The sequence below is a fragment of the Rhinoderma darwinii genome, chromosome 9, assembly GCF_050947455.1.
Source record: "Rhinoderma darwinii isolate aRhiDar2 chromosome 9, aRhiDar2.hap1, whole genome shotgun sequence".
In the NCBI taxonomy this organism is placed as follows: domain Eukaryota; kingdom Metazoa; phylum Chordata; class Amphibia; order Anura; family Rhinodermatidae; genus Rhinoderma; species Rhinoderma darwinii.
Window position 1 is genome coordinate 100,302,800 of NC_134695.1, and position 14,026 is coordinate 100,316,825.

The 14,026-nt window shown below is 43.1% G+C and overlaps 1 protein-coding gene across 3 annotated transcripts in view; it reads left to right on the plus strand.

Moving 5' to 3' along the window:
* Window positions 1–14,026, plus strand: part of WWOX (WW domain containing oxidoreductase) — a 736,214-nt gene that overhangs the window by 235,880 nt on the left and 486,308 nt on the right. The window contains exon 10 of one of the 3 annotated variants that reach the window (XM_075838647.1): window positions 1,376–1,450. The exons of the other annotated variants lie outside the window; for them this stretch is intronic. Coding sequence (XP_075694762.1) covers window positions 1,376–1,381 — 6 coding nt within the window. The 3' untranslated portion in view covers window positions 1,382–1,450. Of the gene's footprint in view, window positions 1–1,375; window positions 1,451–14,026 lie in introns of those variants that run through there. 3 annotated transcript variants of the gene reach the window in all.

A 14,026-nucleotide genomic window follows, 5' to 3' on the forward strand; every position in this document is an offset into this window, starting at 1 on the left:
CTGTAGACAGTGCCACACACAGTGCCCCTGTATAAAGTGCCCCTGTAGACCGTGCAGCACATAGTGCCACACACAGTGCCACACACAGTGCCCCTTGGAGTTAGTGCCAAACAGTGCCCCCGTTGATCGTACCGCCCTGTATATAGTGCCACACTCCGTTCTATCTTTATATAGTGCCACACAATATGACATCTATAGATAGTGCTACACAGTGCCCCCTGTATATAGAGCGACACACTGTGTCCCTTGTAAATAGGGCCACACATAGTGCCCTCTGTATATAGTGCACTCTTCATTTTATAACATTGACTGCAGTTACTTATATAGTTTCGCTGGCAATTAGTAGTGCCTGTGAAAAGCTTTTACCGGCACCAGCTTTTTGAAGTGGATACCGGTCGGCCGTAACAGAATTCTGTAAAATTTTCGTTATTTACTATTTTGTGTAACTTTTTTCCCGCAACTTTTCTGGCCCTGAAAATGAGAAAAAAAAATAAATAAAAAATTTGTCTCCTTTCTCATACAATCTGGTCTTTGGTAATCCCTATTACTTTCTGTTGCCATCACCGTGATGATGGGTCATCCCTCCCCACGTGACTATGGCAGCCAGTCACTCTTTAATGACAGGAAGCATCCATGCAATTTGGCAATTCTGGCAAATAAACATACTTGATCTCCTTCATGTGTAACAAATGCTGGGTGACAACCATTAGGGTATGTTCACACACACTGTTCTCAGACGTAATTCAGGCGTTTTACGCCTCGAATTACGCCTGACAAAACGGCTCCATTACGCCTACAAACATCTGCCCATTGCTTTCAATGGGTTTTACAATGTTCTGTTCCCACGAGGTGTCATTTTACGCTTTGCTGTCAAAAGACGGCGCGTAAAAAGACGCCCACGTCAAAGAAGGGCAGGACACTTCTTGGGACGTTTTTGGAGCCATTTTTCATTGACTCCATTGAAAAACAGCTCCAATAACGTCCGTGAAAAACGCAGCGAAAAACGCGAGTAGTTACAAAAACGTCTGAAAATCAGGAGCTGTTTTCAGGCGAAAACAGCTCCGGAATTTCAGACGTATTTTTCTACTGCGTGTGAACATACCCTCAATGACGGCCGGTACTGCTTGTTAAAGTGTCAGTCCTCACTGTAGTTCTGGCATTTTAGTCATGAACAAGGAGGATCAAGATGAATAATGCTTCCAGGTAGGACACCTAGAACATTGTTTTGTTTTTTTAATGATTAATTTTAGGCTTATTCTTGACTTGTAATTAAAGGGGACAAAGAACTCCAGCAAAGTCTATGTATTAATATGAGTTCTATTAATAAGCGGTGGATATTTTTGTTTCCTCAAAACTTTTTTTTTTTTTTTTAAAGACCTGAATTGTGACTACAACACATTTACCTGCTAGACCAACAGCTGCCGTTCCTTCTTCTCAGCTTATTATGCACGGAGCCCGATTCCCAGGGGTGAGCTATTAATTCAGGAGTCTCTGCTCAATGTGGTCGATGTTCTCTTTAACAAGTTTAGGATAGCAGATACTCCTTACCTGATCTATTACTCTCAATGATGTATTTGCAAATTGATTAATCTTCACAGTTAGACTTATTAGCTGCATTCAATCAGGCTACTAGCCCCAAATGATCCGGCAAAATGGAAATGCTGGGAAAAAATGGGAATTCATTTTGAACAGACGGTTTTGCAAAGTTTACAAACAATGTGTGCAGGAATACAGTAAAATTCCTATGATCCAGCAACTGATCATCGAGAGAGGCAATTTCCAGCACAAAAACTTCATCTAAAATTTTAAAAAAATGAAGCAACTTTTCAGTAGGAATTAATTAATTGTCCCATTGTTTGGTTTTTACAGCTCCTATGTGTCTCCATGGTAACAGACAACAAACAAACTACTTGTAGTCTGATCCTGCAAAAATACTTTCTTCCATCTGTCCTCTACGTTTAGTTAACTTACCGAAATGTATTTTAGCAAGAAGGCGAGGCCCAACAGAAGGTGATATGATTGCAAAATCAGCCTACACTGTGTTTGTGTGTTGTCTGTTACCATGGAGACACATAGATCTGCATAGGAGCTGTAAGAACAGAGCGACAGGTAATTTTTCATTAAAACCTAAGGCAAAGATGCTTTGTTTTTTTGTTTTAGATGAATTGGGACAAAAAAAACAAACAAACATTTGATTACGAAGGCGTGACCACCGCTTTAAGTTCCCTAGAATTTATTTTGGGAAACTTCAAGAAATTCACAGGCATCTCTTGCAGTGATTTATCCTCCTATAATAAATTACAGTCACGTTTAACTGTTCCGTTATCTCCCCCACATCCCCTCAATGCACTGAAAGAATGGGAGCAGTTATTTTATTATTACGCCCTCCAGTACCAAGATGAAATTTTTACGGGAAACCGCGCTGCGCCTAAAACCGGCTAATTGCTCGCCCCGCTCCACACACACATTGCTAGAACACCGTTTTATTTCTCTGCGCAATTTCTAAACATCATTATTTGGGCTTTGAAACATTACTCAACAACCTGCTAAATTAATATATACTGTGTTCTTTATTTAATGGGTAGGGGGACTTGTCTCACAGCGGCGCGTTTGTTCTGGTTGGCTTTCAAAAAGCGCTGCCTGCCGTGTGAGGGACATCTGTTCACAAATGAGTGATTGTGCTTTTGATTCGGAGCATCACCGTCCCTCTAAATCCTGGCCGCACATGAAAGGAGCAGATTGTTGTGATAGCGCTTTTGTTTCGGGCTCCGCTAAGCAGCCTTTATGCATTATTGAGAGCCAATTCCGATGCCGGCAAGCACTCCACGCCGCACCTAGCCCCTCCGTGTTATTCATATTGTCAGCGTGGATGTCTTTGCCTTCCCAAGCAGAGGGCTGGGGAGGGGCGGCCAGGAGGATTAAGCAGATAAATTATTTACACTGTTTAATTATGGGTTTACAAGTTTATTAAAGTTCACGATTACTAAGTAACGAGGCAGAGTCAGCGGGGACGGCTCTTACGGCCGAGATATGGAGACAAATAATCATTTTAATATCACAGAGTCGTGTTTTTAAGTCGTCCGGTAAATTGAATTTCTAGGAACAATTTGTTTTCTTATGAACTTCCGAGGACTCATAATACATTCTTAGCTCAGGGCCTCGCCAGTGTTACTGCTGGAGTGAACTACAGTGCTACACTAGAGCTACTGCAAGGGCGAGCAGTCGACACTGAATTCTTCACAGTGGAGAAATGAGAATTAAAGGGGATGTTTAGGATTAGAAAAAAAGTTTTTTTATTTCAATTTCAAAATAGCGCCACGCTTTTTTATGGGTTGTCCCTGGTATTGCATCTCATACCCCAGTAGAGTACTGTTTATGGAAAGAAAGTTAATAATGAAATTCCTTTAATCTGGCATCCGATAATCCAGAGAGTATGATAATCCATCAGAAAACTGCAATATAATGTGAATCTCTACGGGACCAGAAACAGAAGACTGAGAAGAGAACTTTCTTTGATTAAAAATTAAATTATAGCAGCAGAATTTGTTAAGGTTTTATTTTGGGGTTTCTCACGGAAGTTTTTCTAGCCTTACATGTGAGATTTATATACTTTTCTATGGCCGTTCGATAGTCCAGAATATTTGACCAGCACTAATCCCATCGATGCCGGAGTAAAGGTATTTGACAGGGTTTACAGTAAAATCCCTTTATAATGGGTCCTAGATTATTAAATATTCCGGATTGTCAGATTCTCATAGATATGTATATAAATTGTACTTATAAGTGAAAGGTACTTCAAAGGGTTAACCCATGTTATTTCTTATATCCTAGCGATACACCGTCATTTTATGATCATTAGGGTCCCACCTCTGGGACTCCCACCGTCCCTTTAACTGTGGGAGCCACTGCAGGGAAACTTAAAAGGGCACTCAGTGATGCGGCCCCTTCACTTTCAGGATCAGTCCCGGAGGTCGGACCCCCACCGATCATAAAGTGATGGCACATCCTAGCGATATGTCTGCTCTTTATAAGACGGGAATACCCCTTTAACTTTGTTCTTTAACCAAGAAAAATTCCTATCTCCGCTCGGCCTCCTGGTCTTGTACAATTCCACAATTATTTTGCAGCTCTTTTCTTAGACATCTCATTGATTAAAACTTCGAGCCTGCATTTCATCTGCCCCAGTGTCCCCACGACAACACTTCTATTCTGTACTCTGACAGTTCAGCGCTATCATGGTCACATCGTGTGGGTCCAAATCACATTTCACATGCAGTGCCTCACATACTAGGAACCTTGAACCACCACAGTGAATATTGATGTGGTAAAGACACATTGTCCCTATGCTAGCTGAAAAGCCAGAACATATGACATGAAGTGTTGTCATGAGAACACTTCTGTAGGACCCCATGCACACGACCGTAGATTTCACCCGTAATTACGAATGAAATTGCGGACCCATTCATTTCTATTGGCCACAGACGCCTTTCCATATATTTACGGATGTGTGTCCAGGCCGTATAAATGATCTGAAAAATATAGAACATGTCCTATTCTTGTCCGCAATTGCGGTATGAACTCGCCCATAGTAGTCTACGGATACGGATGTGCATCCATATCTGTGGACTGTAAAAACCCTTACGGTCGTGTGCATGAGGCCTAATTGTTCAGTGAATGAATCTTCACGTGGGAGTAAAAAGGTTTTTTCTAGCCACACAATGTACGCCATTTACGTACGGCATGGGCTAGTTCTTCGTCACAGGGGTTGTCCATACATTACATGGGCAGCCCATTCATTTCTATAGGGACTGTGCAATACATTATTCACCCTGTGGTGGCAGAGGATTATCTGCAATACCAGACACAGCCCTTAGACAAGAGTGGCGCTATTTCAGGGTAAAAAAAAAAAGCAGACCCTTGTGTTCTAATCCTGGACAACCCCTTTAATAACTGCTGCCATGAAATGCTTCCTATAATTTTATACGTCCGTGATATTGCTTAGAATCTAAGTCTCGCCATGCATGGCACCTTGCCATGAGGTTACAATGAGGACCGTGTCCACCAACAATCACAAATGATTGTGAGCAAATATTGGGAGCAGGAAAGGGGGCACATATTTATTTACACTACTATAATAATTAAAAAAAAAAAGTATTCTAATTTAACTTTTGATGCCGTGTTTCTCCTCCACTCACAAAGTGATATTTTCTTGGTAATGTCTGCTGATCCGCGCAGCGTTGTTAGCACAATTTTCTTTACCAGGGAATATGATCGGGATTCAGGAAATGTTCAATAAATATATTTCCTTTAGTTCGCCTGTGTTGCCTTAATTATAAAATATTTTTTTCTATTAGATCTATTTACTATATATGTATCTTTCTGATGTAATTCCCCATTTCCACCACCAGGGAGCGGTATAGGTTGGTTGTCCACAATAAAGTTCTTTGATGGCATGAAGCTGTATCACTGGCAGGGTCTTTTATTGGTGTGTGGGAATGCTTAGACTTGGGGAATGTAATGCAGCGTTACCACTGATGTTATAGCAGAAACCTAGGTCGTCAGCGCTATAAAGTGCGTCAGTCATGCTGCCTCCTTAGTGACTCAACTGTAGTAGCGTTCTTTATCTTTACATATTGTTTAGTTAAATTCGTGACCCAGAAAGTTTTTTTTTTTTTTTTGCAACTGTCTATGAATGATAAACAAGTGACACCTCTGCTGGTACCCGAGTACAGGGCACAAGGGCACAGACCTCCCAAACAACCAGAAGAGCAGAGAAGGGCGGAGGCCAAAGGGTGCTGATGTCTGTCCGCTCACATGTCTCTTTCTGACATTTTATTTCTGTAACTTCTTGGCAGTGTGTATGGGGACATTGTAGATGGGGTGTTATGTATGGGGGCGCTCTGTGAATGTGGCACCATGTATGGGGGCACTTTGAATGAGGCACTTTCAGGATAGAGCACTGTGTACGGGGGCACTCTGTGGACAAACTGTATACGGGGCTCTTTATGGAAGAAGCACTGTGTATGTGGGCACTCTGTGGAAGAAACATTGCATTCTATATGGGGGCCCTATACGGGGAAAGCACGGTCTATGCGGACACTGTAGAGGCATATATCTATATGGGGGCACTCTGTGGATGAAGCATTTTATATGGGGGCACTGTGTGGATGGAGCATTTTATATGGGGGCACTCTGTGAATGAAGCATTTTATATGGGGGCACTCTGTGGACAAAGCATTTTATATGGGGGCACTCTGTGAATGAAGCATTTTATACGGGGGCACACTGTGGACAAAACATTTTATACGGGGGCACTCTGGATGAAGCATTTTATACGGGGGCACTCTGGATGAAGCATTTTATATGGGGGCACTCTGTGGACAAAGCATTTTATATGAGGGCACTCTGTGGACGAAGCATTTTATATGGGGGCACTCTGTGAATGAAGCATTTTATACGGGGGCACACTGTGGACAAAACATTTTATACGGGGGCACTCTGGATGAAGCATTTTATACGGGGGCACACTGTGGACAAAACATTTTATACGGGGGCACTCTGGATGAAGCATTTTATACGGGGGCACTCTGGATGAAGCATTTTATATGGGGGCACTCTGTGGACAAAGCATTTTATACGGGGGCACTCTGTGGACAAAGCATTTTATACGGGGGCACTCTGGATGAAGCATTTTATATGGGGGCACTCTGAATGAAGCATTTTATACGGGGGCACTCTGGATGAAGCATTTTATATGGGGGCACTCTGAATGAAGCATTTTATACGGGGGCACTCTGGATGAAGCATCTTATATGGGGGCACTCTGTGGACGACGCATTTTATACGGGGGCACTCTGTGGACGAAGCATCTTATATGGGGGCACTCTGTGGACGACGCATTTTATACGGGGGCACTCTGTGGACGACAAACTGTGTTTCATTTCTTGTCCACTTCAAGATACGGTTTTTTCATTTCACCACAAATATAAATGCTGTATATTGCTCACTAGTGCTCATTAATATATATCGTTGTTATATGCAGATGTAGCAGAGCTGAGGCGTATTCCTGAAACTACGCTGTGGTAGAGCTGAGTATGTCATTTAATGTGAACCCAAAAAGAGTTTTGTTCAAATAAAAAAATGTCAGTGACTGTGATGCCTTATAGTCCCCTTTATGGGACAGTCCGGTATAGGCTGGCGATGCCATTGCCCAGCGCCTGCCCACTTCATTCAGCTGCGTTGGGGGTGGGGAATAGCAGAGACACTGCACTTAACTATATCTCGTTTAACATGTAGAATTATGTTCTCATCTAAAATAAAGCTTTAGTCCAGGGGACTTTTTGTGTTTTTTCTTTTGCTCACAGAGTTTAGTAGATATCCGTGCAGTCCTCTGGTAAACCACTGATAATACATTGTGACCTTATGCAATAAATGGAACTCATCCCTAATTTACCTGCGTATGTAATTAAACCTATATTATAATATTATTGCGCAACATGCACAATAACAAACTCAGCTCTGCTACATCTGCGTACTACGGAGTTAAATTCCGTCTGTGTAATGAAACGTATTGTTATAGAACACCAAAGCATGCCCAATGACCAACTCCGCTCTACTACATCTTATACATCACAGCACAACATGCCAAAAGACATACACCGCTCTGCTATATCTGAACACAACATACCAGACGACATATTCTGCTCTGCTGCATCTGTTTAATACTGATTTAAACTCTGAAAGAGGCCACGTTTGCGGCGCTAATAATTGCAACGTTCCTTCATATCTCTCACTGTCTTCAAGGTCAGTTGAGCTAACGATCTAATGTTATTGCCGGGGATTTAAGGAGATGAAGCGAGCGGCAGAAGTAGCGAACAGAGAGATTTGCTCCGGGGTCCTCGGAATATCTCTCGGTGTCATTGCACTTAAACGCTGATCAAACTCCTTTCTCTTGTTTGCAAATCTTATTTGGAGATACTTACACTTAATTGAAAAGATTACTCAATCAGCGAGGCCGCCCTTGATGGATCGGGCCTCCGTTTACACATTACTGTTTGCAAAATGGATTCTCCGGCTCCACATCCGCGCACGCACAGTAAAGCGAAACGAGAAAACAATGAGAGCGCCGCTCGTGACTGCTGCCAAAAACCTTCTGAGAGAGATTCCATTAAGCGTGCCCAACTTAATTATGGAGTCCAACGATATTAACCTCAGGGGAGACACCTTATGAAGTTACTCTCGTGAAACAACGTTCCATTTGGGATTAGCTGAAAGTGAACAGAATCCTGTTTCAATACCTCTGCTATTAGCAGTCGATCTCTTATTTGTGCCGCGTGTGATATCACTAGACCTAAGGAGGTGTCCGCTGCAATGCTTCTTAAAGGGGTTGTTCACAATCGGACAGACCCCCTCAGGGTTTTTACTGTCCGCAAATACGGATCCGCAGTCATCGGCAAGTCATCCGCATATCTTGCACGCTGTCCGCAAATACGGTCCGCAGTGCATCCGTATTTACAGATCCGCAAGAAAAAAAAAAGGAGGCTACAAATATTGTCACCAACATGTGCCTACCCCTTGAAAAGGTCTCCATGGTGAATCCTCTGCCATCGCATATCAACGCTTCCGCAATTACGGACAGCTATGGATACACATCCGTAGCCGTCCGCAATCGCCCATAGACTTCCATGGGCGAGTCCGTGCCGCGATTGCGGACAAGGATGGGACATGTTCTATATTTTGCTGATCATTTCTACGGCACGGACTCGCATCCGTAAATATACGGAAAGGTGTCCGTGGCCAATAGAAACGAATGGGTCCGCAAATTAGCCGTAATTACGAATTAGAACTACGGTCTTGTGCATGTTGCCTTCACATAACTTCCTGAGGCTATTGCTGCCTCCACCCACGACCCCCTCATCCAGGCGCCATTCACATATTGCCGGCAGCTGCAAATCCTGGCTCCTGGTTTGCTGGGCTCGGCGCAGGCGGTATCCAGAACATGGTATCCTAGAAATAGATTGCAGCCGCACATGCAAACTGACTGCTGGCAATTATGTTTACTCTGTTTATTTTGTGTACACCCCAAAATTGCACCCACTTAGAGGATAAGATTATAAGTTTGTTCATACTGAGCCTCCTGGTTCATGAGGTAGTGTCAGAACTGTAGTGCAGCATAACAATACAAGTTTATGTGGCAATCAGGGTATAGGGAAAGCTGGGTGACTCCCTACGGGCCTTGTGATGGCTTTCATACTGATCAGTGTTCAGCTGTGGCTGGGAGTTTTGTGTGCGCAGTAGTGAGGGACGTAGGGCACTTGTTACTACGCATTCGTTAAGCTTTGTGTCGGTTAATGAGGGCTTGTCTTCTCTCCTAACATGTCTGTTTTAGTAAATACTTACATTTCCTCTGTTACTCCTCCTGGAAATGTATGAATAAAATTGACCATTCCTCTTGTCAATAGGGTGTGTCCCTACACAGTCTGATACTGTTATCACTGAGTGGATGGACCGTGTCTATCAATATAGACACACCCCATTGACAAAGGGAATGGTAATTTCCAGGAGGAATAACAGAGGAACTGCACAGTTTTAAGAAATAGTGCTTCCAAATTTATTAAAACACATGAGAGGAACTCTTTAAACTTACATGCTAACATCCTCACACTAGAGATCCCGACATTGTTTTCTTCTCTTAAGTCTAGTTAGTAAGAGATGATTTCTGTAACGCATCCCTTTGCTGGTGCCCCTCCCCCTGCCCGTATTATAAATGCTGGATGCTAATTACGTTGGTGTTGAGCTCTTCATAGGGTTAGAGGCAATGTCACATTTCCAGAGCAAAGACAGAGCGGTGTAACGCTGACGGACGTCTTTGATGATTCTCTGCATGTAGAAAATCAAGAACGAGGCGTTCAGTTCTATGAGGTCTTATAGCTGATATTCTACTTTTTAAAGGGGGCTTCCAGTTTTTTGTACCTAAAGCTTATTCATTGTATCATATTCTGCAACTTTCTAATATACTTTGCGTTTTAGTTTCTCACCATTTTCAAGATCTCTACTTGCTGTCTCTGAATAGGTTCATTCTTGTTTGCATCCAGAGGCTAAAAACTGCTCCTGATCACATCCTGCTGACACAGGTGCAGGACACCTTTCAGATACTGATACTATATCTTAAGCCCTAATGCACACGACCGTGTGTGCCGCGCATGATCCATCCATGATCCGTGGAAAGATAGGACATGCTCAGTCTTTTCACGGATCGGGGAGTCGGATCCGTTTTCATGACCGATTCACCCACTTAAAGTGAATGGGTCCGTAAAAACTATTGGGTGCCACTCGGATGCTGCGAAGAACGGCCCAAGTGGCACTCGGCCGTGTATGAGAGGGCTAAGGGTCTGTAACCTGTGGGGCACCAGCTACAACTCCCATCGTGCCCTGACAGCCGCTGGGGGCCTCATTGTTTCACTCCGTTCAGTATTGCAATTCTATGCTGGAAACAAGTGCCAGATTATTAGGCGTCCTGGATTACGAGATGCCGGATTCAAGGATTTTTGCTGTGCACCGGTTTCCCTATTTGTAACCCGGATTTTGGTCTTGGTGGCGCCATATCTTTGATTCCATATGCTCACCCGGATCTGCGGAGGCTCGGCGTGTCACTGTGGGGCCAAAGCAAAAGGTACCGGTGACAAAGCACTTATCATATTGTTGGCCTGGCAATCCACTGCATCTGCAGAACTTCCCTGCCAACATCTTTGGATAACAAAAAAAAAAATGGCAGCGAAAGTTATAAGGGTCTTCTGCCAAGGACCATTAAGACGACAGTGGCACCATCTCTAGCTGACACGGATAAATATAAAATACACCAGAAGCTGCTTACAGGGGCTGTGCTGGTGCCCCCCACCCCCGGTCCTCCTCTCCGGAGGCCTTTGTTTTTATACGCAGCTGGTTTAGGACTTTAGTCCTTTTTTTTTTTGGGGTAGATTTATGTTTAGTGCTTCTGGCTGTGATGTAACAATCACAGGAAAGTTCAGCATTGCAGAAACAACTGTATTAATGGTAATAGCTGGGAAATGTGACTTGTTTATATTGAACTAGCTTGCAGTTTGAGTGCAAGATATTCCCATCATGTGCAAATGCCTCTCAAAAAAAAAGTCCCTGTACTAAGCAGATTATGATAAGCGCTGATAAGGGTAAAGCAAGAAGAAAGACACGTCAGTACCACGGAGGAGCAAAACTGGTTAATGGAGTCCTTTATTGATTTGAAAGCAGGGACATCTTAAAGTGGGTGTCCCATTAGGATAACCCCTATCCATGTGCCGAATTAGGCTATATCGGTATCATAGAAGGGGCTCCCCGGCTCGCTACTTCCCTTATATTAACCCATCAGTGATCTTATTTATAATACTCCCCATTTTCTTCCCCTACTTTGCACATGTGCTCTTTTCAATCCTGGAACGCCCTACCTGTTATTTATGTGACGAGCGACATTAGTGCTCTCCAACTCCCTCAATGGAAGACCACCTAGGACTCTGGCCCCTACATCGTTTTCAGCCACTTCAATTGAATGTACAAAGAAATGTAAAAACAGGGAATTTCTTTTTGCACCACCAAATAAGTGGTGCCCCAGGCAGTTGCCTATCTAGCCTACCCCTTGTCATGCCCCTTCTTATCCAGGACAGTAAAAAAGTATTTACTAATCTAGATTACTGTATATTTAAAAATGTCCCCGTGGAGATTTTCACAACGTTTGTAGTGTGTCAAGATTACATTGGACCCTTGGTGATCGCATAATAGGTTCACGTGACTGTGTGGTCCACGGCGTTGTCTTCTGCACATGCACCTCAGGCCCTGTAAGGGGTCTCCACCTGCACAGAAACACAGATAGTCCGTGGATCTTTAAGGGTAACTAAACTTTCGTGAGACCTTTGACATGTCATAAGTTTTGATCAGTGGGAGTCCGAGCGCTGAGACCCCCCCCAACGATCGCTAAACCGAAGCGGCAGAAGTGCTCAGATTGTTCGTTTCTGATCGGCTCTGATCCGTTTTCTTTGGAAAGCCAACCGAGCGGTGCACAGGCTCATAGGCTTGGTATTGAGCCTCTACACCGCTCGCCTTACCGGGGAGAGCCGAGCAAAGGCGATCAAAAATGAAGGGGCACAACACTTTAATGCCATGATGACCACATATGTCTATTGCTAAACAACCCTTCTCCTAGAAGCCCACCTCGTGCTCTAGCTATGAAGAATCCCAGACTGTAATAACATTGGTTTATGTCACTTGGCCTTCACGTGACGAGACGCACTCAACGTACCGGTTCCCTCTCTCTGTACCTCCCTGTGCTCCTCTTGTTATTCCACATGAGTCCTGCTCTCAGACAGAGGTTGCCAATAAAGTTTATTGTAGAAGCTAAGTGTCAATATCTGTAGCACCCCCCGCCTGCAGTGCTTGTAATTAAAATGCCACGGATAGTCTTGGAGAGGCATGAAAATTTGATGGTAAATTGATTTTAGGTTCATCTTGAAATTTGTCCTCAGCTGGACTCGATATACTTGGCAGACATTGGATGGCTTTTGTCAAAGGGGTTTGTTGGGGATGAGACAGAGACGTGCTGATCTGAATTTTAAATAGTAGTGTTTGCTTATGTCAAATGTTCTTTTCAGAAATATATATGTGTATGTGTATATATGTGTATATATCTATATATATGTATATCTATATCTATATATATGTATATCTATAGATAGATAGATCTATCTATCTATCTATCTATCTATCTATCTATCTATCTATCTATCTATCTATCTATCTATCTATCTATCTATCTATCTATCTATCTATCTATCTCATATCTATCTATCTCTATCTATCTATCTATCTATCTATCTATCTATCTATCTATCTATCTATCTATCTATCTATCTATCTATCTATCTATCTATCTATCTATCTATCTATCTATCTATCTATCTATCTATCTATCTATCTATCTATCTATCTATCTATCTATCCATCTATCCATCTATCTATCTGTATATAGATACGTAGAATGATCAGAGAGGTACAAGTTGCTGCCCACTCTACACCTTTTATAGTATTGTTTTTTTTTCTTGTTCTTTTCACTGATTGTTATATTTTAACACTGTAGTTACCAATCTTTGTCACTTTATACAATTTCAGTGGTTCAAGTGAAGTTCACTTTACTACAAGGAACATATCTACCGATCAGCCATAACATTAAAACCACTGACGCGAAGTGAACAACATGGATTATCTCGTTACAATGGCGCATGACAAGGGGGGGGGGGATATATTAGGCAGCGAGTGAACAGTCCGTTCTTGAAATTGATGTGTTGAAAGAAGAAAAATTTGGGCAAGTGTAAGTGCGACTTTGACAAGAGCCGAACTGGACGACTGGGTCAGAGTATTTCCAAATTGCAGGTCTTGTGGGGTGTTCCCGGTATGTAGTGGTTAGTACCTACCAAAAGTGGTCCAAGGAAGGAGAACTGGTAAAGCGGAAACAGGGTCATGGCAGCCAAGGCTCATTGATGCGCATGGGGAGGCAAGGCTAGACCGTCTGGTCCGATCCCACAGAAGAGATACTGTAGCGCTAATTTCTGAAACAGTCACTGCTGGCTATGATAGAAAGGAGTCCGAACAAACAGAGCATCATAGTGTTCTGTATATGGATGAGTAGCCGCAGACCGTTCAGAGTGCCCATGCTGACCGCTGATACAGCCGAAAGGGCCTACAATGAGCGCATGAAAATCAGAACAGGACCATGGAGCAATGGAAGAAGGAGCAGCCCTGCTCTGATGAATCACATTTTCTGTTATATCATTTGGGACGGCCGGGTTCCTTACACAGCTTGGAGCGCCGCTGTGCAGGAAAAGCCTAAAACTGGTCACATCGCTAAAGTATCGCTGCAGCCTCTTCATTTTCCGGATTGGTGGGGGTCCCAGAGATCGGACCCTCACTGATCATAAAGTGAGGGTTATCCCTTTATAAGATGGGTGTAATCCTTTATGAAACA